Here is a 27,637-nt window from a genome sequence, read left to right as displayed (position 1 = left end):
ACGGCCGCTCAATCGGAAATAAATTTGCAAGTACATATTTACGCCCGGATGTCGTTGTTGTCTTCTCGGTTCATCTGCTAGAGAGTTCATCAGAGTCTCTCTTTTCGCGTTTCCCAGAAGAGCAAAGTATTTAGTTGTTGTTAGAATGGATACTTCAGAGTACCCTAAGGAAATGTTCTGCTAGAATAGATGTTTCGGGAATCTTCCCTTTTCATTGTTAGTAACCAATATCTAATGTTTGTTATGTATTTCTGTGATTATTTAGTCAGTAAATAATTGATTAAGCCAATTGGTGTATGGATGATTTCTAGTGAAGGCTGGGTTCCGTGCAGATAACCAACAATTTACGACGTTCAGATGAGACTGACCTGAGGTAAAGAATAATTAATGAATAGAATACTAATTGATCAGATATTAAAATATCTGAAGAGTTATATTCGGAAAATTATAACTTTGTAATCTGAATATTTTCCGTTGTGCCCCGATTTCCTAGTTAATTACATTTACATGATTAGTTTAATCACGTAATAATAATAACAGAGAATTGATTTGATAAAATAACAGTCTTCACTTTTAATGATGCCAAAAACATGACACGATTCACCATCACAGCTCGCGCTTGGGTTTGCTTAGTCTGATGTGAATTTTATCCGGAGTGGGTTTTATACGTAACAGTAACAGTAGAAAAGGGTGGTCCATGTCTGGGCTCACGGGGGTGTGGCCACTACACGGGGGTGTGGCCACTACACTAGTTAATCTTTATATGAACATCCATACTCTCATTTAGAAGGTTAACATCACATGGCATCTTTTCACAAATAGTTTCATGTTTAATCACATACGTTTCACAGTATTTATATGTCAACCTGACAGCTGGGACATTTACATTTTAAGAGATACAGTTGTGTGTTTCCTGTCCTTCATGACATCACCAAATGAAACACACTCGTCATAACTGTTCCTTAAGTGTCCACGGACCACTCCCACATTCTCAAAAGTAGAAATATTGTTTAATTCAACCCATTCTTGGGATTTAGGAGTTTGGCCAAGTGAAGTCCTTTGTTCTCTCTCTGTGCTCCCTCCCTCTCTTTCTGCTTGACCAGGGGGAGAGAGTCTCCGCCAGGAATTTATGAGCTGAGATAACAAGACCTGGGTGTAGGAGAGAGAGTGAGAGAGAGAGGGGGGAAGCCACAATCCACACCCAGAAAGGGCCACGTCATGACAGTACAGACTCCTTGAGCATAGCCTTGCTATTGAGAGAGGCCTCCATAGGCTGACCTGTCTCTCAAGAGTGTGCACACTGCCCACAAAATGAGGTGTAAACTGAGCTGCACTTCCTAACCTCCTGCCCAATGTATGACCATATTAGAGACACATATTTCTCACAGATCACACAGACCTATAAAAAATTTGAAAACCAATCAATCATTCATAACCTCCCATATCTGTTAGGCAAAATACCGCAATGTGCCATCACAGCAGCAAGATTTGTGGCCCGTTGCCGAGAGGAAAAGGCAACCACTGGAGCACAAACAACATTGTAAATACCATCAATATTTATCTGTTTATTTATCTTCCCTCACTATTCATACTACAACTATTTACATATCGCTAAAACACGGTAGCTGAATCTTTTTTAATATTTACTGTTAAATTCAAATAGTTTTTTGTTGATGTTTTGTCTTCTCACTTTTGTTTGTTTATTTCACTTGTTTTTGGCAATGCAAACCAGAGAGAGAGAGAGAGAGAGAGAGAGAGAGAGAGAGTCTCTCATTTCATTTTCATGAAGCAAGTGCATGCTCAATTACAGAGATGAATTCCTCTCTGTTTCTCTAAGTGTATTATTAAGGTCATTTGGCACCTGTTGCAGAGAGAGAGGATAAATGAGCTTCTCTTTTGGTATGGGATTGGCCTACTTGCCCATTTTGCATATGGAATCATGATTTATATACATTAATAAAGTCACATAGATACCGTAGCGGTAAATTATACATAATCATGATCAATCATTTCATATAATGGAATAATTACCCTATTAGAAAATGAAAAGAGAAGCATTTGAGAATCGTTTTCCCATTGTAGATCATCCGTCTCAATGAACAGTCCTCTCTTTGTATATCGTGTATGTTACATGTCAAGGTTGATCAGTTATTGTCTGTCATGGTGTCTGATGTTGTGTACCTTCACTCTGAGCTTAGACTGCTAACGGGGCTGACATGGATAACAGGGCTGACATGGATAACATGTCTGGCGTGGATAACAGGGCTGATATGGATAACAGGGCTGACATAGATAACAGGGCTGACATAGATAACAGGACTGACATGGATAACATGGCTGACAGGACTGACATGGATAACAGGGCTGACATGGATAACAGGGCTGACAGGACTGACATGGATAACAGGGCTGACATGGATAACAGGACTGACAGGGCTGACATGGATAACAGGGCTGACATGGATAACAGGACTGACATGGATAACAGGGCTGACATAGATAACAGGGCTGACATAGATAACAGGGCTGACATAGATAACAGGGCTGACATGGATAACAGGACTGACATGGATAACAGGGCTGACATAGATAACAGGGCTGACATGGATAACATGGCTGACATGGATAACAGGGCTGACATGGATAACAGGGCTGACATGGATAACATGGATAACAGGGCTGACAGGACTGACATGGATAACAGGGCTGACATGGATAACATGGCTGACAGGACTGACATGGATAACAGGGCTGACATGGATAACAGGGCTGACATGGATAACATGGCTGACAGGACTGACATGGATAACAGGGCTGACATGGATAACAGGGCTGACATGGATAACAGGGCTGACATGGATAACAGGGCTGACATGGATAACAGGGCTGACATGGATAACAGGGCTGACATGGATAACAGGACTGACAGGGCTGACATGGATAACATGGCTGACATGGATAACAGGGCTGACATGGATAACAGGGCTGACAGGACTGACATGGATAACATGGCTGACATGGATAACAGGGCTGACATGGATAACATGGCTGACATGGATATCAGGACTGACATGGATAACAGGACTGACAGGGCTGACATGGATAACATGGCTGACATGGATAACAGGGATGACATGGAAAACATGGCTGACATGGATAACAGGGCTGACAAGGATAACAGGGCTGACATGGATAACAGGGCTGACATGGATAACAGGGCTGACATGGCTGACATGGATAACATGGCTGACATGGATAACATGGCTGACATGGATAACAGGGCTGACATGGATAACAGGGCTGACATGGATAACAGGACTGACATGGATAACAGGACTGACAGGGCTGACATGGATAACATGGCTGACATGGATAACAGGACTGACATGGATAACAGGGCTGACATGGATAACATGGCTGACATGGATAACAGGACTGACATGGATAACAGGGCTGACATAGATAACAGGGCTGACATAGATAACAGGGCTGACATAGATAACAGGGCTGACATAGATAACAGGGCTGACGTGGATAACATGGCTGACGTGGATAACAGGGCTGACGTGGATAACAGGGCTGACATGGATAACAGGGCTGACATAGATAACAGGGCTGACATGGATAACATGGCTGACATGGATAACAGGGCTGACATGGATAACAGGGCTGACATGGGTAACATGGCTGACGTGGATAACAGGGCTGACATGGATAACATGGCTGACATGGATAACAGGGCTGACATGGATAACAGGGCTGACATGGATAACAGGGCTGACGTGGGTAACATGGCTGACGTGGATAACAGGGCTGACATGGGTAACATGGCTGACGTGGATAACAGGGCTGACAGGGCTGACATGGATAACATGTCTGTATGAGAGAGTCTTACAGGTAATTGCCTGTTTCTATTCTGGGCCTCAGATTGTAAAGCACCTGGAATCATAGAGTCACAGGGCTGATGAGGGGGTTTTAGTTGTAAAGAGACCGTCTGAGGTGCACGTTTTTTTAAGGGAGTGAGAGAGGAGAAAGTAGATGCTATTTTTTTTGCCTTGTGTAACTTCAGCGTGGATGGTGTTGTCACCTAGCCCTCGTATTAAAGGTATAGTTTGTGTCCTTCTGCGTCCTAATGTGTTGTTGTCCTCAGGTAGGAGAATGGGGATCATGTCCCTGGGCTCTACACAGATGGATGCATACTGGGAGGACCACCGTTATGTTTACAATAAATGAGACATTAGACAGAGAGAACACGCCCAACCCTCCCTCTCTCTTCTCCGTGGCTGCCAGTGCAGATTGATGACATTTGTTGTGTATCACGTACACCCCCCCCTCCCCCTCCCCCTCCTCCTCCTCCCTTCTCCCTCTTCCTCCTCCCTCTCCTCCTCCTCTTCCTCCTCCCTCTCCTCCTCCTCCTCCTCCTCCTCCTCTCTCTCCTCCTCCTCCTCCTCCTCCTCCTTCAGCTGGCAAGGAGGAAGTGAGTCTCCTGTTCTTCAAAAAGAAATGAGCAGCCTTTCACATGGATCATGCCCCAGCCAGAGAAGGGTAGGGAAGATGGAGGAGAGATAGACAGGGGTACGTGGACGGGGCTAGGCTGTGCTTGGTGTGAGACTGGGAGACTGGAGACTGGGGCTGGAGGTAGTCTAAGATGAGATATTGCTCTGGTATATTGGTACGCTCTGGGCTGTGGTGTATTGGTAGGCTCTGGGCTGTGGTGTATTGGTAGGCTCTGGGCTGTGGTGTATTGGGTAGGCTCTGGGCTGTGGTGTATTGGTAGGCTCTGGGCTGTGGTGTATTGGTAGGCTCTGGGCTGTGGTGTATTGGGTAGGCTCTGGGCTGTGGTGTATTGGTAGGCTCTGGGCTGTGGTGTATTGGGTAGGCTCTGGGATGTGGTGTATTGGTAGGCTCTGGGCTGTGGTGTATTGGTAGGCTCTGGGCTGTGGTGTATTGGTAGGCTCTGGGCTGTGGTGTATTGGTAGGCTCTGGGCTGTGGTGTATTGGTAGGCTCTGGGCTGTGGTGTATTGGTAGGCTCTGGGCTGTGGTGTATTGGTAGGCTCTGGGCTGTGGTGTATTGGTAGGCTCTGGGCTGTGGTATATTGGTAGGCTCTGGGCTGTGGTGTATTGGTAGGCTCTGGGCTGTGGTATATTGGTAGGCTCTGGGCTGTGGTGTATTGGTAGGCTCTGGGCTGTGGTGTATTGGTAGGCTCTGGGCTGTGGTGTATTGGGTAGGCTCTGGGCTGTGGTATATTGGTAGGCTCTGGGCTGTGGTGTATTGGTAGGCTCTGGGCTGTGGTGTATTGGTAGGCTCTGGGCTGTGGTGTATTGGTAGGCTCTGGGCTGTGGTGTATTGGTAGGCTCTGGGCTGTGGTGTATTGGGTAGGCTCTGGGCTGTGGTATATTGGTAGGCTCTGGGCTGTGGTATATTGGTAGGCTCTGGGCTGTGGTGTATTGGTAGGCTCTGGGCTGTGGTGTATTGGTAGGCTCTGGGCTGTGGTGTATTGGTAGGCTCTGGGCTGTGGTGTATTGGTAGGCTCTGGGCTGTGGTGTATTGGTAGGCTCTGGGCTGTGGTGTATTGGTAGACTCTGGGATGTGGTGTATTGGTAGGCTCTGGGCTGTGGTGTATTGGTAGGCTCTGGGCTGTGGTGTATTGGTAGGCTCTGGGCTGTGGTGTATTGGTAGGCTCTGGGCTGTGGTGTATTGGTAGGCTCTGGGCTGTGGTATATTGGTAGGCTCTGGGCTGTGGTGTATTGGTAGGCTCTGGGCTGTGGTGTATTGGTAGGCTCTGGGCTGTGGTGTATTGGTAGGCTCTGGGCTGTGGTGTATTGGTAGGCTCTGGGCTGTGGTGTATTGGTAGGCTCTGGGCTGTGGTGTATTGGTAGGCTCTGGGCTGTGGTGTATTGGTAGGCTCTGGGCTGTGGTGTATTGGTAGGCTCTGGGCTGTGGTATATTGGTAGGCTCTGGGCTGTGGTGTATTGGTAGGCTCTGGGCTGTGGTGTATTGGTAGGCTCTGGGCTGTGGTGTATTGGTAGGCTCTGGGCTGTGGTGTATTGGTAGGCTCTGGGCTGTGGTGTATTGGTAGGCTCTGGGCTGTGGTGTATTGGTAGGCTCTGGGCTGTGGTGTATTGGTAGGCTCTGGGCTGTGGTGTATTGGTAGGCTCTGGGCTGTGGTGTATTGGTAGGCTCTGGGCTGTGGTGTATTGGTAGGCTCTGGGCTGTGGTGTATTGGTAGGCTCTGGGCTGTGGTGTATTGGTAGGCTCTGGGCTGTGGTGTATTGGTAGGCTCTGGGCTGTGGTATATTGGTAGGCTCTGGGCTGTGGTGTATTGGTAGGCTCTGGGCTGTGGTGTATTGGTAGGCTCTGGGCTGTGGTGTATTGGTAGGCTCTGGGCTGTGGTGTATTGGTAGGCTCTGGGCTGTGGTGTATTGGTAGGCTCTGGGCTGTGGTGTATTGGTAGGCTCTGGGCTGTGGTGTATTGGTAGGCTCTGGGCTGTGGTGTATTGGTAGGCTCTGGGCTGTGGTGTATTGGTAGGCTCTGGGCTGTGGTATATTGGTAGGCTCTGGGCTGTGGTGTATTGGTAGGCTCTGGGCTGTGGTGTATTGGTAGGCTCTGGGCTGTGGTATATTGGTAGGCTCTGGGCTGTGGTGTATTGGTAGGCTCTGGGCTGTGGTGTATTGGTAGGCTCTGGGCTGTGGTATATTGGTAGGCTCTGGGCTGTGGTGTATTGGTAGGCTCTGGGCTGTGGTGTATTGGTAGGCTCTGGGCTGTGGTGTATTGGTAGGCTCTGGGCTGTGGTGTATTGGTAGGCTCTGGGCTGTGGTGTATTGGTAGACTCTGGGCTGTGGTGTATTGGTAGGCTCTGGGCTGTGTTCTCTTTCTGCCTGTCATTAGCCATGGTGACTTGTTCTCTTTCTGCCTGTCATTAGCCATGGTGACTTGTTCCTCTGGTCTCTCTGTATGTCATGTTTTGTTGATTTGGAGTTTTATGGATTTGGGCCGGGTGTGTGGGTTTGGGTTTGGGCCGGGTGTGTATGTGTGTGTGTGTGTGTGGGTGGGGGGGGTTGGCCCGTGTGTGTGTGTGTGTGTGTGGGTTTGGGCCGGGTGTGTGTGTGTTTGGGCCGGGTGTGTGTGTGTGTTTGGGCCGGGTGTGTGTGTGTGTTTGGGCCGGGTGTGTGTGTGTGTTTGGGCCGGGTGTGTGTGTGTTTGGGCCGGGTGTGTGTGGGTTTGGGCCAGGTGTGTGTGTGTTTGGGCCGGTTGTGTGTGTGTGTGTGTGTGTACGTGCCAGTGCTTGCATGCAGGGGAAGCCTCTGCCCTTGCTGGTAAAGTCCTCTCTCTGTGTGCTGTGTGTATAGATGTATAAACACTGTGGTCCCTCTATTCAGCGGGTCCCACCCCTCACATGGAGCCTGGATGCCCCTAGAACACAAACACAGGACGAGTCCCGAATGGAACCCGTAAGGGCCCTGGTCTATAGTAGTGCACTAAATAAGGAATAGGGTGCCATAGGGCTCTGGTCTAAAGTAGTGCACTATGTAGGGAATAGGCTGTCATAGGGCTCTGGTCTAAAGTAGTGCACTATGTAGGGAATAGGGTGCCATAGGGCTCTGGTCTAAAGTAGTGCACTATGTAGGGAATAGGGTGCCATAGGGCTCTGGTCTAAAGTAGTGCACTATGTAGGGAATAGGCTGTCATAGGGCTCTGGTCTAAAGTAGTGCACTATGTAGGGAATAGGGTGCCATAGGGCTCTGGTCAATATTAGTGCACTATGTAGGGAATAGGGTGCCATAGGGCCCTGGTCTAAAGTAGTGCACCCCCCATACATGCACACACACACACACACACACACACACACACACACACACACACACACACACACACACACACACACACACACACACACACACACACACACACACACACACTCACACACACACACACTGTGCCTGACCTAGAGGTCCCCAGAATAGTGGCGTTGTGGTATTAACTGTAACTAACTGCAGAGTCAGTGGTCTGGTCACTAGGCCGGGGGGGGGGGGGGGGGGGGTGATAGAGGTATATAACGGAGCCCCTCACACAGACAGCTGACTGGATTGGAGAACTGCCTCTAAATCAACATGCTGGGCTCCTTGGACGTTCTCTATAGTGTCCTGATCCACAAGGTAAACACCGGTTTGATACGTTAATGGCAAATCCAAGTTGATTTAATTATAAATACTGGACAGATTACACTGTCACTACTGTAGCTGGGAGAGCTGGACAGATTACACTGTCACTACTGTAGCTGGTGGAGCTGGACAGATTACACTGTCACTACTGTAGCTGGTGGAGCTGGACAGATTACACTGTCACTACTGTAGCTGGTGGAGCTGTACAGATTACACTGTCACTACTGTAGCTGGTGGAGCTGGACAGATTACACTGTCACTACTGTAGCTGGGAGAGCTGTACAGATTACACTGTCACTACTGTAGCTGGTGGAGCTGGACAGATTACACTGTCACTACTGTAGCTGGTGGAGCTGTAGTCTGAATACATGATTGGCTAGTATCTGGAGTCTGAATACATGATTGGCTCGTATCTGGAGTCTGAAGACATGATTGGCTAGTATCTGGAGTCTGAAGACATGATTGGCTAGTATCTGGAGTCTGAAGACATGATTGGCTAGTATCTGGAGTCTGAAGACATGATTGGCTAGTATCTGGAGTCTGAAGACATGATTGGCTAGTATCTGGAGTCTGAAGACATGATTGGCTTGTATCTGGAGTCTGAAGACATGATTGGCTTGTATCTGGAGTCTGAAGACATGATTGGCTAGTATCTGGAGTCTGAAGACATGATTGGCTAGTATCTGGAGTCTGAAGACATGATTGGCTCGTATCTGGAGTCTGAAGACATGATTGGCTTGTATCTGGAGTCTGAAGACATGATTGGCTAGTACCTGGAGTCTGAAGACATGATTGGCTAGTACCTGGAGTCTGAAGACATGATTGGCTCGTATCTGGAGTCTGAAGATATGATTGGCTAGTACCTGGAGTCTGAAGACATGATTGGCTAGTATCTGGAGTCTGAAGACATGATTGGCTCGTATCTGGAGTCTGAAAACATGATTGGCTAGTATCTGGAGTCTGAAGATATGATTTTCCTTGTAGGTTGGTATTTTGGGAATAATTGTACAAAAGAGATCTGACTTCTTCCTTTACCTGCTTGATCAGTTTATGTAAAATGTCTGTTTGGGAGACGGGGCCTATTTAACTTCTGTGATGCTCAACCCTCTGTCACCATCCTCTATTGTGTTTCCTGTGTTTTGATGAGCAGTGTGAAATAAAATCTCTCTCTCCTCCTCTCCTCTCCTCTCCCCATCTCCTCTCCTCTCCTCTCCCCATCTCCTCTCCTCTCCTCTCCCCATCTCCTCTCCTCTCCTCTCCCCATCCTCTCCTCTCCTCTCCTCTCCTCTCCTCTCCTCTCCCCATCCTCTCCTCTCCCCATCCTCTCCTCTCCCCATCCTCTCCTCTCCTCTCCTCTCCTCTCCTCTCCTCTCCTCTCCTCTCCTCTCCCCATCCTCTCCTCTCCCCATCCTCTCCTCTCCTCTCCTCTCCTCTCCTCTCCTCTCCTCTCCTCTCCTCTCCTCTCCTCTCCCCATCCTCTCCTCTCCTCTCCTCTCCATATCTCTATGTTTAGCTGATGGCCGTCTATGAGGAGCAGGAGGCCCAGCGGAGAGGAACTGTGAGTCCCAGAGGAGGAGTAACAGGAAGGCCCAGCCAAGACCCCTATGACGCCGAGGTCTCCGTCTTCCAGCCAATCAGAGGAGGAGAGATAGAGGTCAACTCCTCAGCTCTCAAATCCAGTACGTATCATAGTGGTGGTAGAGAGATAGTTTGGGGGTTGATAACCTTGAGGAGGCCTTTAAGTTAAGATAAAATCACAATCAAACTGATTCCAGACCTGCATGCCTCCACAACACTGAGGATGTGTACCAAATGACACCCTATTCCCTATGTAGTGTTCCACATGACACGCTATTCCCTATGTAGTGTTCCACATGACACGTTATTCCCTATGTAGTGTCCCACATGGCACGTTATTCCCTATGTAGTGTCCCACATGGCACGCTATTCCCTATGTAGTGTCCCACATGGCACGCTATTCCCTATGTAGTGTCCCACATGGCACGCTATTCCCTATGTAGTGTCCCACATGGCACACTATTCCCTATGTAGTATCCCACATGGCACGCTATTCCCTATGTAGTGTCCCACATGGCACACTATTCCCTATGTAGTGTCCCACATGGCATGCTATTCCCTATGTAGTGTCCCACATGGCACGCTATTCCCTATGTAGTGTCCCACATGGCACGCTACTCCCTATGTAGTGTCCCACATGGCACGCTATTCCCTATGTAGTGTCCCACATGGCACGCTATTCCCTATGTAGTGTCCCACATGGCACGCTATTCCCTATGTAGTGTCCCACATGGCACGCTATTCCCTATGTAGTGTCCCACATGGCACGCTATTCCCTATGTAGTGTCCCACATGGCACGCTATTCCCTATGTAGTGTCCCACATGGCACGCTATTCCCTATGTAGTGTCCCACATGGCACGCTATTCCCTATGTAGTGTCCCACATGGCACGCTATTCCCTATGTAGTGTCCCACATGGCACGCTATTCCCTATGTAGTGTCCCACATGGCACGCTATTCCATATGTAGTGTCCCACATGGCACGCTATTCCCTATGTAGTGTCCCACATGGCACGCTATTCCCTATGTAGTGTCCCACATGGCACGCTATTCCCTATGTAGTGTCCCACATGGCACGCTATTCCCTATGTAGTGTCCCACATGGCACGCTATTCCCTATGTAGTGTCCCACATGGCACGCTATTCCCTATGTAGTGTCCCACATGGCACACTATTCCCTATGTAGTGTCCCACATGGCACGCTACTCCCTATGTAGTGTCCCACATGGCACGCTATTCCCTATGTAGTGTCCCACATGGCACGCTATTCCCTATGTAGTGTCCCACATGGCACGCTATTCCCTATGTAGTGTCCCACATGGCACACTATTCCCTATGTAGTGTCCCACATGTCACGCTATTCCCTATGTAGTGTCCCACATGGCACGCTATTCCCTATGTAGTGTCCCACATGGCACGCTATTCCCTATGTAGTGTCCCACATGGCACGCTACTCCCTATGTAGTGTCCAACATGGCACCCTATTCCCTATGTAGTGCACTTCGGTATGCCTCCAACCGATTTTAGTCCGATGTGAGGTTCTGCTTTGTGAACTAAATTGGGCAATTTAGCAGTAACCACAGCATAAAACAGCATTAGGCCTACAGTCACAACCCAGGGATTCCACAGGGAAACCTGGAACTAAATGTCAGGGGTCAGGGGTCAGGGGGTAGGGGTGTTGGAGGACCCAGGGAAATGTATTATTCTGACATTTAGACTATGGGTTTGTTTAGCTGTTCGTGCACTCAACACTTTTTCTCTGAAGTCGAAGTCTACGCCCCTTCGATGGTCATTCAATCAAATGTATTTATAAAGCCCTTCTTACATCAGCTGATATCTCAAAGTGCTGTACAGAAACCCAGCCTAAAACCCCAAACAGCAAGCAATGCAGGTGTAGAAGCACGGTGGCTAGGAAAAACTCCCTAGAAAGGACAAAACCTAGGAAGAAACCTAGAGAGGAACCAGGCTATGAGGGGTGGCCAGTCCTCTTCTGGCTGTGCCTGGTGGAGATTATAACAGAACATGGCCAAGATGTTCAAATGTTCATAAATGACCAGCATGGTCAAATAATAATAATCACAGTAGTTGTCGAGGGTGCAGCAAGTCAGCACCTCAGGAGTAAATGTCAGTTGGCTTTTCATAGCCGATCATTCAGAGTATCTCTACCGCTCCTGCTGTCTCTAGAGAGTTGAAAACAGCAGGTCTGGGACAGGTAGCACGTCCGGTGGACAGGTCAGGGTTCCATAGCCGCAGGCAGAACAGTTGAAACTGGAATAGCAGCAAGGCCAGGTGGACTGGGGACAGCAAGGAGTCATCATGCCAGGTAGTCCTGAGGCATGGTCTTAGTGCTCAGGTCCTCCGAGAGAGAAAGAGAGAATTAGAGAGAGCATACTTAAATTCACACAGGACACCGGATAAGATAGGAGAAGTAATCCAGATATAACAGACTGACCCTAGCCCCCCGACACATACACTACTGCAGCATAAATACTGGAGGCTGAGACAGGAAGGGTCAGGAGACACTGTGGCCCCGTCCGACGATACCCCCGGACAGGGCCAAACAGGAAGGATATAACCCCACCCACTTTGCCAAAGCACAGCCCCCACACCACTAGAGGGATATCTTCAACCACCAACTTACCATCCTGAGACAAGGCCGAGTATAGCCCACAAAGATCTCCGCCACGGCACAACCCAAGTCAGACAGGAAGACCACGTCAGTAACTCAACCCACTCAAGTGACGCACCCCTCCTAGGGACGGCATGGAAGAGCACCAGTAAGCCAGTGACTCAGCCCCCCGTAACAGGGTTAATATTGGTCAACAGTAGGGATTCCTTCAATTAAGTGTTTGTTTTCATTCAACGAGAGACAAAGCATTTTCATGCAAAGGTTTTCACTTGAGAAATACTGCACCAAACATCTTAGTTAGATGTAAACTTGCACAACTGAGATCTCCTCTGCAAAAACGTCAAAAATGAATAACACATTTCTGGTTTAACTTCACGTTTGGTGTGTTAATTCAGCCAGGTCATGGGAAGGGGTCTGGGAGAGACGTACGGAGAGAGGCTGAGGGTGGGTCCTGAGAGACGTACGGAGAGAGGCTGAGGGTGAGTCCTGAGAGACGTATGGAGAGATGCTGAGGGTGAGGCCTGAGAGACGGAGGGTGGGTCGTAAATGACACCCTATTCCCTTTATAGTGCACTATATGTAGGTCCCATGTGCTGAGACTAGGGGTTAGGTTTGTGAGGGTTTCAATATGATCAACTTTTATGTGCCTTAACAGATGAATGACTGCTTTTAAAATAATACTTTCTGTCGGACTATAAAACACTAAATGTAGTCTATGAATCATCTGATGATGTAGAGGAAAAGGACAGATGGTTGTAGTCTATTTGACAGCCTGGAAATAGTGAACATAACAAGTAGTAAGTGTCTTTATTTATAACAGTCTGTGGGTCTGTAGTACCTCTCTGACAGGTAGTGTCTTCATTTATAACAGTCTGTGGGGTCTGTAGTACCTCTCTGACAGGTGGTGTCTTCATTTATAACTGTCTGTGGGGTCTGTAGTACCTCTCTGACAGGTGGTGTCTTCATTTATAACAGTCTGTGGGGTCTGTAGTACCTCTCTGACAGGTGGTGTCTTCATTTATAACTGTCTGTGGGGTCTGTAGTACCTCTCTGACAGGTGGTGTCTTCATTTATAACAGTCTGTGGGTCTGTAGTACCTCTCTGACAGGTGGTGTCTTTATTTATAACAGTCTGTGGGTCTGTAGTACCTCTCTGACAGGTGGTGTCTTCATTTATAACTGTCTGTGGGTCTGTAGTACCTCTCTCTCATTTATAACTTTCTGTGGGTCTGTAGTACCTCTCTGATAGGTGGTGTCTTCATTTATAACTGTCTGTGGGTCTGTAGTACCTCTCTCTCATTTATAACAGTCTGTGGGTCTGTAGTACCTCTCTGATAGGTGGTGTCTTCATTTATAACTGTCTGTGGGTCTGTAGTACCTCTCTGACAGGTGGTGTCTTCATTTATAACTGTCTGTGGGTCTGTAGTACCTCTCTGACAGGTGGTGTCTTCATTTATAACTGTCTGTGGGTCTGTAGTACCTCTCTGACAGGTGGTGTCTTTATTTATAACAGTCTGTGGGTCTGTAGTACCTCTCTGACAGGTGGTGTCTTCATTTATAACTGTCTGTGGGTCTGTAGTACCTCTCTCTCATTTATAACTTTCTGTGGGTCTGTAGTACCTCTCTGATAGGTGGTGTCTTCATTTATAACTGTCTGTGGGGTCTGTAGTACCTCTCTGACAGGTGGTGTCTTCATTTATAACTGTCTGTGGGTCTGTAGTACCTCTCTGACAGGTGGTGTCTTCATTTATAACTGTCTGTGGGTCTGTAGTACCTCTCTGACAGGTGGTGTCTTTATTTATAACAGTCTGTGGGTCTGTAGTACCTCTCTGACAGGTGGTGTCTTCATTTATAACTGTCTGTGGGGTCTGTAGTACCTCTCTGACAGGTGGTGTCTTCATTTATAACAGTCTGTGGGGTCTGTAGTACCTCTCTGACAGGTGGTGTCTTCATTTATAACTGTCTGTGGGGTCTGTAGTACCTCTCTGACAGGTGGTATCTTCATTTATAACTGTCTGTGGGTCTGTAGTACCTCTCTGACAGGTGGTGTCTTCATTTATAACAGTCTGTGGGTCTGTAGTACCTCTCTGACAGGTGGTTTCTTCATTTATAACTGTCTGTGGGTCTGTAGTACCTCTCTGACAGGTGGTGTCTTCATGTATAACTGTCTGTGGGGTCTGTAGTACCTCTCTGACAGGTGGTGTCTTCATTTATAACTGTCTGTGGGTCTGTAGTACCTCTCTGACAGGTGGTGTCTTCATTTATAACTGTCTGTGGGGTCTGTAGTACCTCTCTGACAGGTGGTGTCTTCATTTATAACTGTCTGTGGGTCTGTAGTACCTCTCTGACAGGTGGTGTCTTCATTTATAACTGTCTGTGGGGTCTGTATTACCTCTCTGACAGGTGGTGTCTTCATTTATAACTGTCTGTGGGGTCTGTAGTACCTCTCTGACAGGTGGTGTCTTCATTTATAACTGTCTGTGGGGTCTGTAGTACCTCTCTGACAGGTGGTGTCTTCATTTATGACTGTCTGTGGGTCTGTAGTACCTCTCTGACAGGTGGTGTCTTCATTTATAACTGTCTGTGGGGTCTGTAGTACCTCTCTCTCATTTATAACTGTCTGTGGGGTCTGTAGTACCTCTCTGACAGGTGGTGTCTACATTTATAACTGTCTGTGGGGTCTGTAGTACCTCTCTGACAGGTGGTGTCTTCATTTATAACTGTCTGTGGGGTCTGTAGTACCTCTCTGACAGGTGGTGTCTTCATTTATAACTGTCTGTGGGGTCTGTAGTACCTCTCTGACAGGTGGTGTCTTCATTTATAACTGTCTGTGGGGTCTGTAGTACCTCTCTCTCATTTATAACTGTCTGTGGGGTCTGTAGTACCTCTCTGACAGGTGGTGTCTACATTTATAACTGTCTGTGGGGTCTGTAGTACCTCTCTGACAGGTGGTGTCTTCATTTATAACTGTCTGTGGGGTCTGTAGTACCTCTCTCTCATTTATAACTGTCTGTGGGGTCTGTAGTACCTCTCTGACAGGTGGTGTCTTCATTTATAACTGTCTGTGGGGTCTGTAGTACCTCTCTGACAGGTGGTGTCTTCATTTATAACTGTCTGTGGGTCTGTAGTACCTCTCTGACAGGTGGTGTCTTCATTTATAACTGTCTGTGGGTCTGTAGTACCTCTCTGACAGGTGGTGTCTACATTTATAACTGTCTGTGGGGTCTGTAGTACCTCTCTGACAGGTGGTGTCTTCATTTATAACTGTCTGTGGGTCTGTAGTACCTCTCTGACAGGTGGTGTCTTCATTTATAACTGTCTGTGGGTCTGTAGTACCTCTCTGACAGGTGGTGTCTTCATTTATAACTGTCTGTGGGTCTGTAGTACCTCTCTGACAGGTGGTGTCTACATTTATGACTGTCTGTGGGGTCTGTAGTACCTCTCTGACAGGTGGTATCTTCATTTATAACTGTCTGTGGGTCTGTAGTACCTCTCTGACAGGTGGTGTCTTCATTTATAACTGTCTGTGGGGTCTGTAGTACCTCTCTGACAGGTGGTGTCTTCATTTATAACTGTCTGTGGGGTCTGTAGTACCTCTCTGACAGGTGGTGTCTTCATTTATAACTGTCTGTGGGTCTGTAGTACCTCTCTGACAGGTGGTATCTTCATTTATAACTGTCTGTGGGGTCTGTAGTACCTCTCTGACAGGTGGTGTCTTCATTTATAACTGTCTGTGGGGTCTGTAGTACCTCTCTGACAGGTGGTGTCTTCATTTATAACAGTCTGTGGGTCTGTAGTACCTCTCTGACAGGTGGTGTCTTCATTTATAACTGTCTGTGGGGTCTGTAGTACCTCTCTGACAGGTGGTGTCTTCATTTATAACTGTCTGTGGGGTCTGTAGTACCTCTCTGACAGGTGGTGTCTTCATTTATAACTGTCTGTGGGGTCTGTAGTACCTCTCTGACAGGTGGTGTCTACATTTATGACTGTCTGTGGGTCTGTAGTACCTCTCTGACAGGTGGTGTCTACATTTATAACTGTCTGTGGGGTCTGTAGTACCTCTCTGACAGGTGGTGTCTTCATTTATAACTGTCTGTGGGGTCTGTAGTACCTCTCTGACAGGTGGTATCTTCATTTATAACTGTCTGTGGGTCTGTAGTACCTCTCTGACAGGTGGTGTCTTCATTTATAACTGTCTGTGGGTCTGTAGTACCTCTCTGACAGGTGGTGTCTTCATTTATAACTGTCTGTGGGTCTGTAGTACCTCTCTGACAGGTGGTGTCTACATTTATAACTGTCTGTGGGGTCTGTAGTACCTCTCTGACAGGTGGTGTCTTCATTTATAACTGTCTGTGGGTCTGTAGTACCTCTCTGACAGGTGGTGTCTTCATTTATAACTGTCTGTGGGTCTGTAGTACCTCTCTGACAGGTGGTGTCTTCATTTATAACTGTCTGTGGGTCTGTAGTACCTCTCTGACAGGTGGTGTCTACATTTATGACTGTCTGTGGGGTCTGTAGTACCTCTCTGACAGGTGGTATCTTCATTTATAACTGTCTGTGGGTCTGTAGTACCTCTCTGACAGGTGGTGTCTTCATTTATAACTGTCTGTGGGGTCTGTAGTACCTCTCTGACAGGTGGTGTCTTCATTTATAACTGTCTGTGGGGTCTGTAGTACCTCTCTGACAGGTGGTGTCTTCATTTATAACTGTCTGTGGGTCTGTAGTACCTCTCTGACAGGTGGTATCTTCATTTATAACTGTCTGTGGGGTCTGTAGTACCTCTCTGACAGGTGGTGTCTTCATTTATAACTGTCTGTGGGGTCTGTAGTACCTCTCTGACAGGTGGTGTCTTCATTTATAACAGTCTGTGGGTCTGTAGTACCTCTCTGACAGGTGGTGTCTTCATTTATAACTGTCTGTGGGGTCTGTAGTACCTCTCTGACAGGTGGTGTCTTCATTTATAACTGTCTGTGGGGTCTGTAGTACCTCTCTGACAGGTGGTGTCTTCATTTATAACTGTCTGTGGGGTCTGTAGTACCTCTCTGACAGGTGGTGTCTACATTTATGACTGTCTGTGGGTCTGTAGTACCTCTCTGACAGGTGGTGTCTACATTTATAACTGTCTGTGGGGTCTGTAGTACCTCTCTGACAGGTGGTGTCTTCATTTATAACTGTCTGTGGGGTCTGTAGTACCTTTCTGACAGGTGGTATCTTCATTTATAACTGTCTGTGGGTCTGTAGTACCTCTCTGACAGGTGGTGTCTTCATTTATAACTGTCTGTGGGTCTGTAGTACCTCTCTGACAGGTGGTATCTTCATTTATAACTGTCTGTGGGTCTGTAGTACCTCTCTGACAGGTGGTGTCTTCATTTATAACAGTCTGTGGGTCTGTAGTACCTCTCTGACAGGTGGTGTCTTCATTTATAACTGTCTGTGGGTCTGTAGTACCTCTCTGACAGGTGGTATCTTCATTTATAACTGTCTGTGGGTCTGTAGTACCTCTCTGACAGGTGGTGTCTTCATTTATAACAGTCTGTGGGTCTGTAGTACCTCTCTGACAGGTGGTATCTTCATTTATAACTGTCTGTGGGGTCTGTAGTACCTCTCTCTCATTTATAACTGTCTGTGGGTCTGTAGTACCTCTCTGACAGGTGGTGTCTTCATTTATAACTGTCTGTGGGTCTGTAGTACCTCTCTGACAGGTGGTGTCTTCATTTATAACTGTCTGTGGGGTCTGTAGTACCTCTCTGACAGGTGGTGTCTTCATTTATAACTGTCTGTGGGGTTTGTAGTACCTCTCTGACAGGTGGTGTCTACATTTATAACAGTCTGTGGGTCTGTAGTACCTCGACCGAGCTCTTCTCTCTGTCTCTCTCTCTCTCTTTCTTTCTCTCTCTCTATATTTCCCCTCTCTCTCTTTCTATTTATCTTTTTCTCTCTTTGTCAGTGTCGATCACTCTTTCTCTCTCTTTCTTTCTCTCTCTCTATATTTCCCCTCTCTCTCTTTCTATTTATCTTTTTCTCTCTTTGTCAGTGTCGATCACTCTTTCTCTCTCGCTCTCTCCATTCCTCTCTCTCTCTCTCATAACCAGACTAGACTAATCACTGATGAGTTGGATGGTAGATTAGATCGTTTCAGAAAGCCTTGTGAAAGACTAATGGTATCACTCACAGTTTTAAATATTTGATTACGGTAGCTGAAGCTTTGGTAGCATTAGTATGAAATGGTACCGTTCATTCTCTGATTGTCCTAACTGGTGTTAATCACATTGATGAGGCTATTCTCCTGGTCTGATCCCCCCCCCCCCCACCCCACCCCCCATACCATTCACACATACCTCTGATTAGTTCATAGACACGGGGCTCAATCTCAAAGAATCTTTCTGCGACCTCCCCCTCCTCCCTCCCATCAGACCCGTTTTGAGAAGGTGAGAGAGGATCATGGGAGTTGAGAAATGTCTTTTTATTCTCTTTGCGTCCTACTTGAGAAAGTTTCTGAAATAGAGATGCAAAGAAACGTGCTGATTGATTATGACACCACTTCTCAAAGCACCCTGGGAAACGTGACCTCACTTTCTCACTGCTGGATTCATTAGTTTCTCAGTCTGTCTTCTCACTGATGGATTCATTAGTTTCTCAGTCTGTCTTCTCACTGATGGATTCATTAGTTTCTCAGTCTGTCTTCTCACTGCTGGATGCATTAGTTTCTGAGTCTGTCTTCTCACTGCTGGATTCATTAGTTTCTCAGTCTGTCTTCTCACTGCTGGATTCATTAGTTTCTCAGTCTGTCTTCTCACTGCTGGATTCATTAGTTTCTCAGTCTGTCTTCTCACTGCTGGATTCATTAGTTTCTGAGTCTGTCTTCTCACTGATGGATTCATAGTTTCTGAGTCTGTCTTCTCACTGCTGGATTCATTAGTTTCTCAGTCTGTCTTCTCACTGCTGGATGCATTAGTTTCTCAGTCTGTCTTCTCACTGCTGGATGCATTAGTTTCTCAGTCTGTCTTCTCATTGCTGGATGCATTAGTTTCTCAGTCTGTCTTCTCACTGCTGGATTCATTAGTTTCTCAGTGTGTCTTCTCACTGCTGGATGCATTAGTTTCTCAGTCTGTCTTCTCATTGCTGGATGCATTAGTTTCTCAGTCTGTCTTCTCACTGCTGGATGCATTAGTTTCTCAGTCTGTCTTCTCACTGCTGGATTCATTAGTTTCTCAGTCTGTCTTCTCACTGCTGGATTCATTAGTTTCTGAGTCTGTCTTCTCACTGATGGATTCATAGTTTCTGAGTCTGTCTTCTCACTGCTGGATTCATTAGTTTCTCAGTCTGTCTTCTCACTGCTGGATGCATTAGTTTCTCAGTCTGTCTTCTCATTGCTGGATGCATTAGTTTCTCAGTCTGTCTTCTCATTGCTGGATGCATTAGTTTCTCAGTCTGTCTTCTCACTGCTGGATTCATTAGTTTCTCAGTGTGTCTTCTCACTGCTGGATGCATTAGTTTCTCAGTCTGTCTTCTCATTGCTGGATTCATTAGTTTCTCAGTCTGTCTTCTCACTGCTGGATGCATTCGTTTCTCAGTCTGTTTTCTCATTGCTGGATTCATTAGTTTCTCAGTCTGTCTTCTCACTGCTGGATTCATTCGTTTCTCAGTCTGTCTTCTCACTGCTGGATGCATTCGTTTCTCAGTCTGTCTTCTCACTGCTGGATGCATTAGTTTCTCAGTCTGTCTTCTCATTGCTGGATGCATTAGTTTCTCAGTCTGTCTTCTCACTGCTGGATGCATTAGTTTCTCAGTCTGTCTTCTCACTGCTGGATTCATTAGTTTCTCAGTCTGTCTTCTCACTGCTGGATTCATTAGTTTCTGAGTCTGTCTTCTCACTGATGGATTCATAGTTTCTGAGTCTGTCTTCTCACTGCTGGATTCATTAGTTTCTCAGTCTGTCTTCTCACTGCTGGATGCATTAGTTTCTCAGTCTGTCTTCTCATTGCTGGATGCATTAGTTTCTCAGTCTGTCTTCTCATTGCTGGATGCATTAGTTTCTCAGTCTGTCTTCTCACTGCTGGATTCATTAGTTTCTCAGTGTGTCTTCTCACTGCTGGATGCATTAGTTTCTCAGTCTGTCTTCTCATTGCTGGATGCATTAGTTTCTCAGTCTGTCTTCTCACTGCTGGATGCATTCGTTTCTCAGTCTGTTTTCTCATTGCTGGATTCATTAGTTTCTCAGTCTGTCTTCTCACTGCTGGATTCATTAGTTTCTCAGTCTGTCTTCTCACTGCTGGATTCATTAGTTTCTCAGTCTGTCTTCTCACTGATGGATTCATTAGTTTCTCAGTCTGTCTTCTCACTGATGGATTCATTAGTTTCTCAGTCTGTTTTCTCATTGCTGGATGCATTAGTTTCTCAGTCTGTCTTCTCACTGCTGGATTCATTAGTTTCTCAGTCTGTCTTCTCACTGCTGGATGCATTCGTTTCTCAGTCTGTCTTCTCACTGATGGATTCATTAGTGATATTAATAGATCGGAATCCAAACATCTGTTTGTGACTCAGAAATTGAGATTAGTAATTACTCTGTTGTCAGGAAGGATCAGAATCGGAACGGTGGGGGAATATGTGCGTTTGTAAGATCAGACATTACTTTTAACGTCAGATCGGATTTAAACGCTGATCTGGAGATTGTCTGGCTGGATTTCTGCCTTGGGGGTGTGTTATAGGCCTCCCAAGCAGAATGCATTCTATGAAGGTCTTGAAATTGTGTTGTCAAACTATAATGATTCGCTGTTGAAGGAAATCATTATGTTAGGGGATTTCAATACTGATGTCTGCTAAAAGAATAGCCCAACCTACAATGTATTTATGCACTTTTGTAGATCACTTGCTCTGACCCAAATTATAAAAGATCCCACCAGGATATGTGAAACAGTGCAAAGTACAAATGACTTAATATATGTGTCTGATAAATGTAAAATATCGCAGAGTGGAGTAATAGTCTATGGAATCAGTGATCATTTTATTACATTTTGCACAAGGATGATTTTTTAAAGATATATTTAAGTGTCACAAAACAGTTAGAACCAGAGGACACAAAAAATACTGTGTAGAAAAGTTTAGGGAGGAAGTGGGTAAAATTGACTGGTCACCTGTGCTAGATAGTGTAGGGGTAGACAGTGCCTGGGAAGCCTTTAAATGTACATTCCTTGATGTGGTGAATGTGATGGGTCCCATTAGACGGGTCGGGGTAAATCAGGGATCTAGCCCTTGGTTTAAATCAGGAGATTCTAGAATCTATCCAAGCAAGGAATAAGGCCTTTAAGAAATGTAAGAATTTGTGATTTTGTCCTATATAAACATCACAGAAATGAAGCACAGAGCAGGATGGATGAGGCTAAGAGGGGTTACTTTGATGAGAAAATCATTGAGAACTAAAATGACCCTAAAAAGCTTTTGAAATCATTTAAGGAACTAGGCTGTAGTAGTACTACCAAAAACAAACTAAACAGTATCGGACTGAACATCAGAGGGGAGATGGTATATGAAAAAGCAGAGGTTGCCAATGAATTCAACTATTTTTTTTTTTACTTCTGTTGCCAGCAAGCTGGTTAGCAAGCTGCCCACCAGTTCTGGTTTGTATGGAAGACACCAAGTGAAGAAGTATTATGTAAAGTTAGGGGTTCAGCCAAACTCTTTATCAAAGGCAGCAACAACCAAAATAGTCTGAATGCTGGCAGAGATTAAATGCTCCAAAGCAACAGGCCTGGATAATATTCCTGCAAAGTTTCTAATAGATTCTGCTGAGCAAATTGGCCCTTGTATTACGTATATCCTTAATCTCTCTCTTGAACAAGGCACCTTTCCCAGGGACATGAAACAAGCTGAAGTTATACCTCTGTATAAGAAGGGGATAAAGTCTGACCCTGGGAATTATAGGCCTGTATCTATCCTCTGTGTAACATCAAAGATCCTGGAGAGAGTTGTACACGAGCAAATGTATGAATATGTTAACAAACAGGGTCTAATGTATGACTTTCAGTCGGGGGTTTTAGAAGAACATACTCCACTGATTCATGTCTACTTTACTTGACTGACTTCATCAGGAAAGAGATTGATGAGGGAAATCTGTGTGGAATGGTACTGCTTGACCTACAGAAGGCCTTTGATACAGTTAACCACTGTCTCCTAATCTCCAAACTGGAGGCACTGGGGTTAAGCAGTATCCCTCTAGGCTGGGTAAAGTCCTATTTATCAGGAAGGGAGCAAGTAGTAGAGGTTAACGGTTCACTGTCTCAGGCAAAACCAATGAGTTGTGGCGTTCCGCAGGGGAGCGTGCTTGGGCCTCTTGCTGTTTTTATTGGAGCAAGTAGTAGAGGTTAACGGTTCACTGTCTCAGGCAAAACCAATGAGTTGTGGCGTTCCGCAGGGGAGCGTGCTTGGGCCTCTTGCTGTTTTTATTGTATTTTAACGATATGAAAGATGCTTGTTCTTGCCGTCTTTTTCTTTATGCGGATGACTCTACACTTCTGGTGTCTCACAAAAGTAAAACTATGTTGGAGAGCGTACTTAGCACAGAGCTTACTAACATTAGCAAATGGCTTTGAGATAATAAGCTATCTCTGCACTTAGGGAAAACTGAGGTAATTATTTTGGGATCCAGACCTAGATCCGACCATTGAGTAGGTTGTCTGAAATCAGAATGGAGTTAGGGGGGGGGTGGGGGGGGGTGCTGACTACTAAAACCTCTGTTAGCTACCTGGGATGGATGGAGTTAGGGGGGGGGGGGGTGCTGACTACTAAAACCTCTGTTAGCTACCTGGGATGGATGGAGTTAGGGGGGGGGGATGCTGACTACTAAAACCTCTGTTAGCTACCTGGGATGGATGGAGTTAGGGGGGGGGGGGGGGGTGCTGACTACTAAAACCTCTGTTAGCTACCTGGGATGGATGGAGTTGGGGGGAGGGGGTGCTGACCACTAAAACCTCTGTTAGCTACCTGGGATGGATGGAGTTAGGGGGGGAGGGGGGTGCTGACTACTAAAACCTCTGTTAGCTACCTGGGATGGATGGAGTTAGGGGGGGGGGACTGACTACTAAAACCTCTGTTAGCTACCTGGGATGGATGGAGTTAGGGGGGGGGGGGGGCTGACTACTAAAACCTCTGTTAGCTACCTGGGATGGATGGATTTAGGGGGGGGGGTGGGTGCCGACTACTAAAACCTCTGTTAGCTACCTGGGATGGATGGAGTTAGGGGGGGGGGGCTGACTACTAAAACCTCTGTTAGCTACCTGGGATGGATGGAGTTAGGGGGGGGGGGGGCTGACTACTAAAACCTCTGTTAGCTACCTGGGATGGATGGATTTAGGGGGGGGGGTGGGTGCCGACTACTAAAACCTCTGTTAGCTACCTGGGATGGATGGAGTTAGGGGGGGGGGTGCTGACTACTACAACCTCTGTTAGCTACCTGGGATGGATGGAGTTAGGGGGGGGGTGGGTGCTGACTACTAAAACCTCTGTTAGCTACCTGGGATTGATGGAGTTAGGGGGGGGGGGGGGGTACCTGACTACTAAAACCTCTGTTAGCTACCTGGGATGGATGGAGTTAGGGGGGGGGGGGGGGCTGACTACTAAAACCTCTGTTAGCTACCTGGGATGGATGGAGTTAGGGGGGGGGGGGGCTGACTACTAAAACCTCTGTTAGCTACCTGGGATGGATGGAGTTAGGGGGGGGGGGGGGTTTGTACCTGACTACTAAAACCTCTGTTAGCTACCTGGGGTGGATGGAGTTATGGGGGGGGGGGGGGGGGGGGTCTGACTACTAAAACCTCTGTTAGCTACCTGGGATGTATCCTTGATGGAAGCTTGGGAGGTGTGAGCATGGCCAATAAGGTGCTAGGGAAGGTTAATGCACAGCCAATAAGGTGCTAGGGAAGGTTAATGCACGGCCAATAAGGTGCTAGGGAAGGTTAATGCACACCCAATAAGGCAATAAGGTGCTAGAGAAGGTTAATGCCAGGACTACGTCTTTGTCTAGAAAGTCCAAGCTGCTTGATAAGGACTCTAAGCTACTGCCCTCATTCAATGCCATTTGGACTATGCTAGTACTTCCTAGTTTGGGGGCTTATCTAAACGTATGAAGGGGAAGCTCCAGATAGCCCAGAATAAGCTGATCAGGCTAGTATTGAAGGCAGGAGCTGCTTTCAGGAACTAACCTGGCTGCCTGTTGAGGGTGTCCCAGATTAGACTAGGTCTGGTTTACAGGAGTATTTATGGTCCTGCCTGTTGAGCCTAGGGTGTCCCAGATTAGACTGGGTTTGGTTTACAGGAGTATTTATGGTCCTGCCTGTTGAGGGTGTCCCAGATTAGACTGGGTTTGGTTTACAGGAGTATTTTTGGTTCTGCCTGTTGAGGGTGTCCCAGATTAGACTGGGTTTGGTTTACAGGAGTATTTATGGTCCTGCCTGTTGAGGGTGTCCCAGATTAGACTAGGTCTGGTTTACAGGACTATTGATGGTCCTGCCTGTTGAGGCTAGGGTGTCCCAGATTAGACTGGGTTTGGTTTACAGGAGTATTTATGGTCCTGCCTGTTGAGGCTAGGGTGTCCCAGATTAGACTGGGTTTGGTTTACAGGAGTATTTATGGTCCTGCCTGTTGAGGGTGTCCCAGATTAGACTAGGTCTGGTTTACAGGACTATTGATGGTCCTGCCTGTTGAGGCTAGGGTGTCCCAGATTAGACTGGGTTTGGTTTACAGGAGTGTTTATGGTCCTGCCTGTTGAGGCTAGGGTGTCCCAGATTAGACTGGGTTTGGTTTACAGGAGTATTTATGGTCCTGCCTGTTGAGGGTGTCCCAGATTAGACTGGGTTTCGTTTACAGGAGTATTTATGGTCCTGCCTGTTGAGGGTGTCCCAGATTAGACTGGGTTTGGTTTACAGGAGTATTTATGGTCCTGCCTGTTGAGGGTGTCCCAGATTAGACTAGGTCTGGTTTACAGGACTATTGATGGTCCTGCCTGTTGAGGCTAGGGTGTCCCAGATTAGACTGGGTTTGGTTTACAGGAGTGTTTATGGTCCTGCCTGTTGAGGCTAGGGTGTCCCAGATTAGACTGGGTTTGATTTACAGGAGTATTTATGGTCCTGCCTGTTGAGGGTGTCCCAGATTAGACTGGGTTTCGTTTACAGGAGTATTTATGGTCCTGCCTGTTGAGGGTGTCCCAGATTAGACTAGGTCTGGTTTACAGGAGTATTTATGGTCCTGCCTGTTGAGGGTGTCCCAGATTAGACTGGGTTTGGTTTACAGGAGTATTGATGGTCCTGCCTGTTGAGGGTGTCCCAGATTAGACTAGGTCTGGTTTACAGGAGTATTGATGGTCCTGCCTGTTGAGGCTAGGGTGTCCCAGATTAGACTGGGTTTGGTTTACAGGAGTATTGATGGTCCTGCCTGTTGAGGGTGTCCCAGATTAGACTAGGTCTGGTTTACAGGAGTATTGATGGTCCTGCCTGTTGAGGCTAGGGTGTCCCAGATTAGACTGGGTTTGGTTTACAGGAGTATTTATGGTCCTGCCTGTTGAGGGTGTCCCAGATTAGACTGGGTTTGGTTTACAGGAGTATTTATGGTCCTGCCTGTTGAGCCTAGGGTGTCCCAGATTAGACTAGGTCTGGTTTACAGGAGTATTTATGGTCCTGCCTGTTGAGGGTGTCCCAGATTAGACTGGGTTTGGTTTACAGGAGTATTTATGGTCCTGCCTGTTGAGCCTAGGGTGTCCCAGATTAGACTAGGTCTGGTTTACAGGAGTATTTATGGTCCTGCCTGTTGAGGGTGTCCCAGATTAGACTGGGTTTGGTTTACAGGAGTATTTGTGGTCCTGCGCCCAGATATCTAAGTGATTACTTTCCTGGTGTTAGGGATACACACAATCACAGCACCGGGTGTTGCTGATGTGTGTTTATACAGGTTCAGGAGTAATGCTGGGAAAGGTACTGTCTTGTATACTGGAGCCTCAGAATGGAATGAGTTGCCTCTGCCTATAAAAACAACGTCCTCTCTGGACAGCTTTAAAAACAAAGTCAAAATATGTTTGATGTCTTCTGTGCCCATATGAATGACCCCTGAATGACCCCTATGATGTAACTGGGATGATGAGAGAGATGTTCTTCTTCTCTGGTTTTGTTTTATTATTTCACTGCCATACTGTGTTCGATCTTGTCTCAAGAGGACCACAATGGAAATAAGTCCCAGACTTTTTTTGTGTGTTATCCTCCATGATTTTATTCATGTGCATATATGGGTTTTAAGTTTTATGTGTGCTTGTTTTTTTTTAAATGGTCGAATTAATAAACTAAACTAAAACAAAAATCTATCTATTTCCATCTCTCTGTTACACTCTCTCTGTTACACTCTCTCCCTCTCCCTCTCCCTCTCCCTCTCTCCCTCTCCCTCTCCCTCTCCCTCTCCCTCTCCCTCTCCCTCTCCCTCTCCCTCTCCCTCTCCCTCTCTCTCTCTCTCTCTCTCTCTCTCTCTCCCTCTCCCTCTCCCTCTCCCTCTCCCTCTCTCCCTCTCTCCCTCTCCCTCTCCCTCTCCCTCTCCCTCTCCCTCTCCCTCTCCCTCTCTCTCTCTCTCTCTCTCTCTCTGTCTCTGTCTCTGTCTCTGTCTCTGTCTCTGTCTCTGTCTCTGTCTCTCTGTCTCTCTGTCCATAGCAGAGATGATGAGGACCATATGGTTTTAGACTTTCTCCACCGTTGGCACATTTTTCACCCCCCCTGTGGAATTGTCTACTTTCAGAGCCCTTTTCAAGCCTTGTTTGAGGCTGCTGCTCAGCCGAACTCATCTGCACAATGTAAAACAAGTTCTGTTGGAAACAGTCTGAACTCTACTGCACAATGTAAAACAAGTTCTGTTGGAAACAGTCTGAACTCTACTGCACAATGTAAAACAAGTTCTGTTGGAAACAGTCTGAACTCATCTGCACAATGTAAAACAAGTTCTGTTGGAAACAGTCTGAACTCTACTGCACAATGTAAAACTAGGCTTTATTACAATTTATTAGGCAAGCAAAAGGCTTATTCTAGCTTGTTATGGAGTTAATTAGAGTATAACTTTTGTTTTAATGTCAAGCTCCTGATATGGGTACTAAACATTCCTCATCAAACCCCATAATGAAAATGCAAAAACTGTTGTTGTTTTTTTGCACATTTATTAACATTTTTAAACAGAAATACCTTTTATGGGGCGGCAGTTAGCCTAGTGGTTAGAGCCTAGTGGTTAGAGCCTAGTGGTTAGA

At 46.6% G+C, this 27,637-nt stretch overlaps 1 protein-coding gene across 2 annotated transcripts in view; it reads left to right on the top strand.

Moving 5' to 3' along the window:
• LOC129820880 (partitioning defective 3 homolog B-like) overlaps positions 1-27,637 on the top strand; it is a 543,694-nt gene that overhangs the window by 149,739 nt on the left and 366,318 nt on the right. For both annotated transcript variants that reach the window (XM_055877951.1, XM_055877952.1), the window contains exon 3: positions 9,679-9,844. In XM_055877951.1, coding sequence (XP_055733926.1) covers positions 9,679-9,844 — 166 coding nt within the window. The remainder of the gene's footprint in view (positions 1-9,678; positions 9,845-27,637) is intronic.

The sequence above is a fragment of the Salvelinus fontinalis genome, chromosome 23 (genome assembly GCF_029448725.1).
Source record: "Salvelinus fontinalis isolate EN_2023a chromosome 23, ASM2944872v1, whole genome shotgun sequence".
Taxonomy (NCBI): Eukaryota; Metazoa; Chordata; class Actinopteri; order Salmoniformes; family Salmonidae; genus Salvelinus; species Salvelinus fontinalis.
The sequence above is the reverse complement of the archived record's forward strand: the minus strand, read 5'-3'. Positions and strand labels throughout refer to the sequence as shown.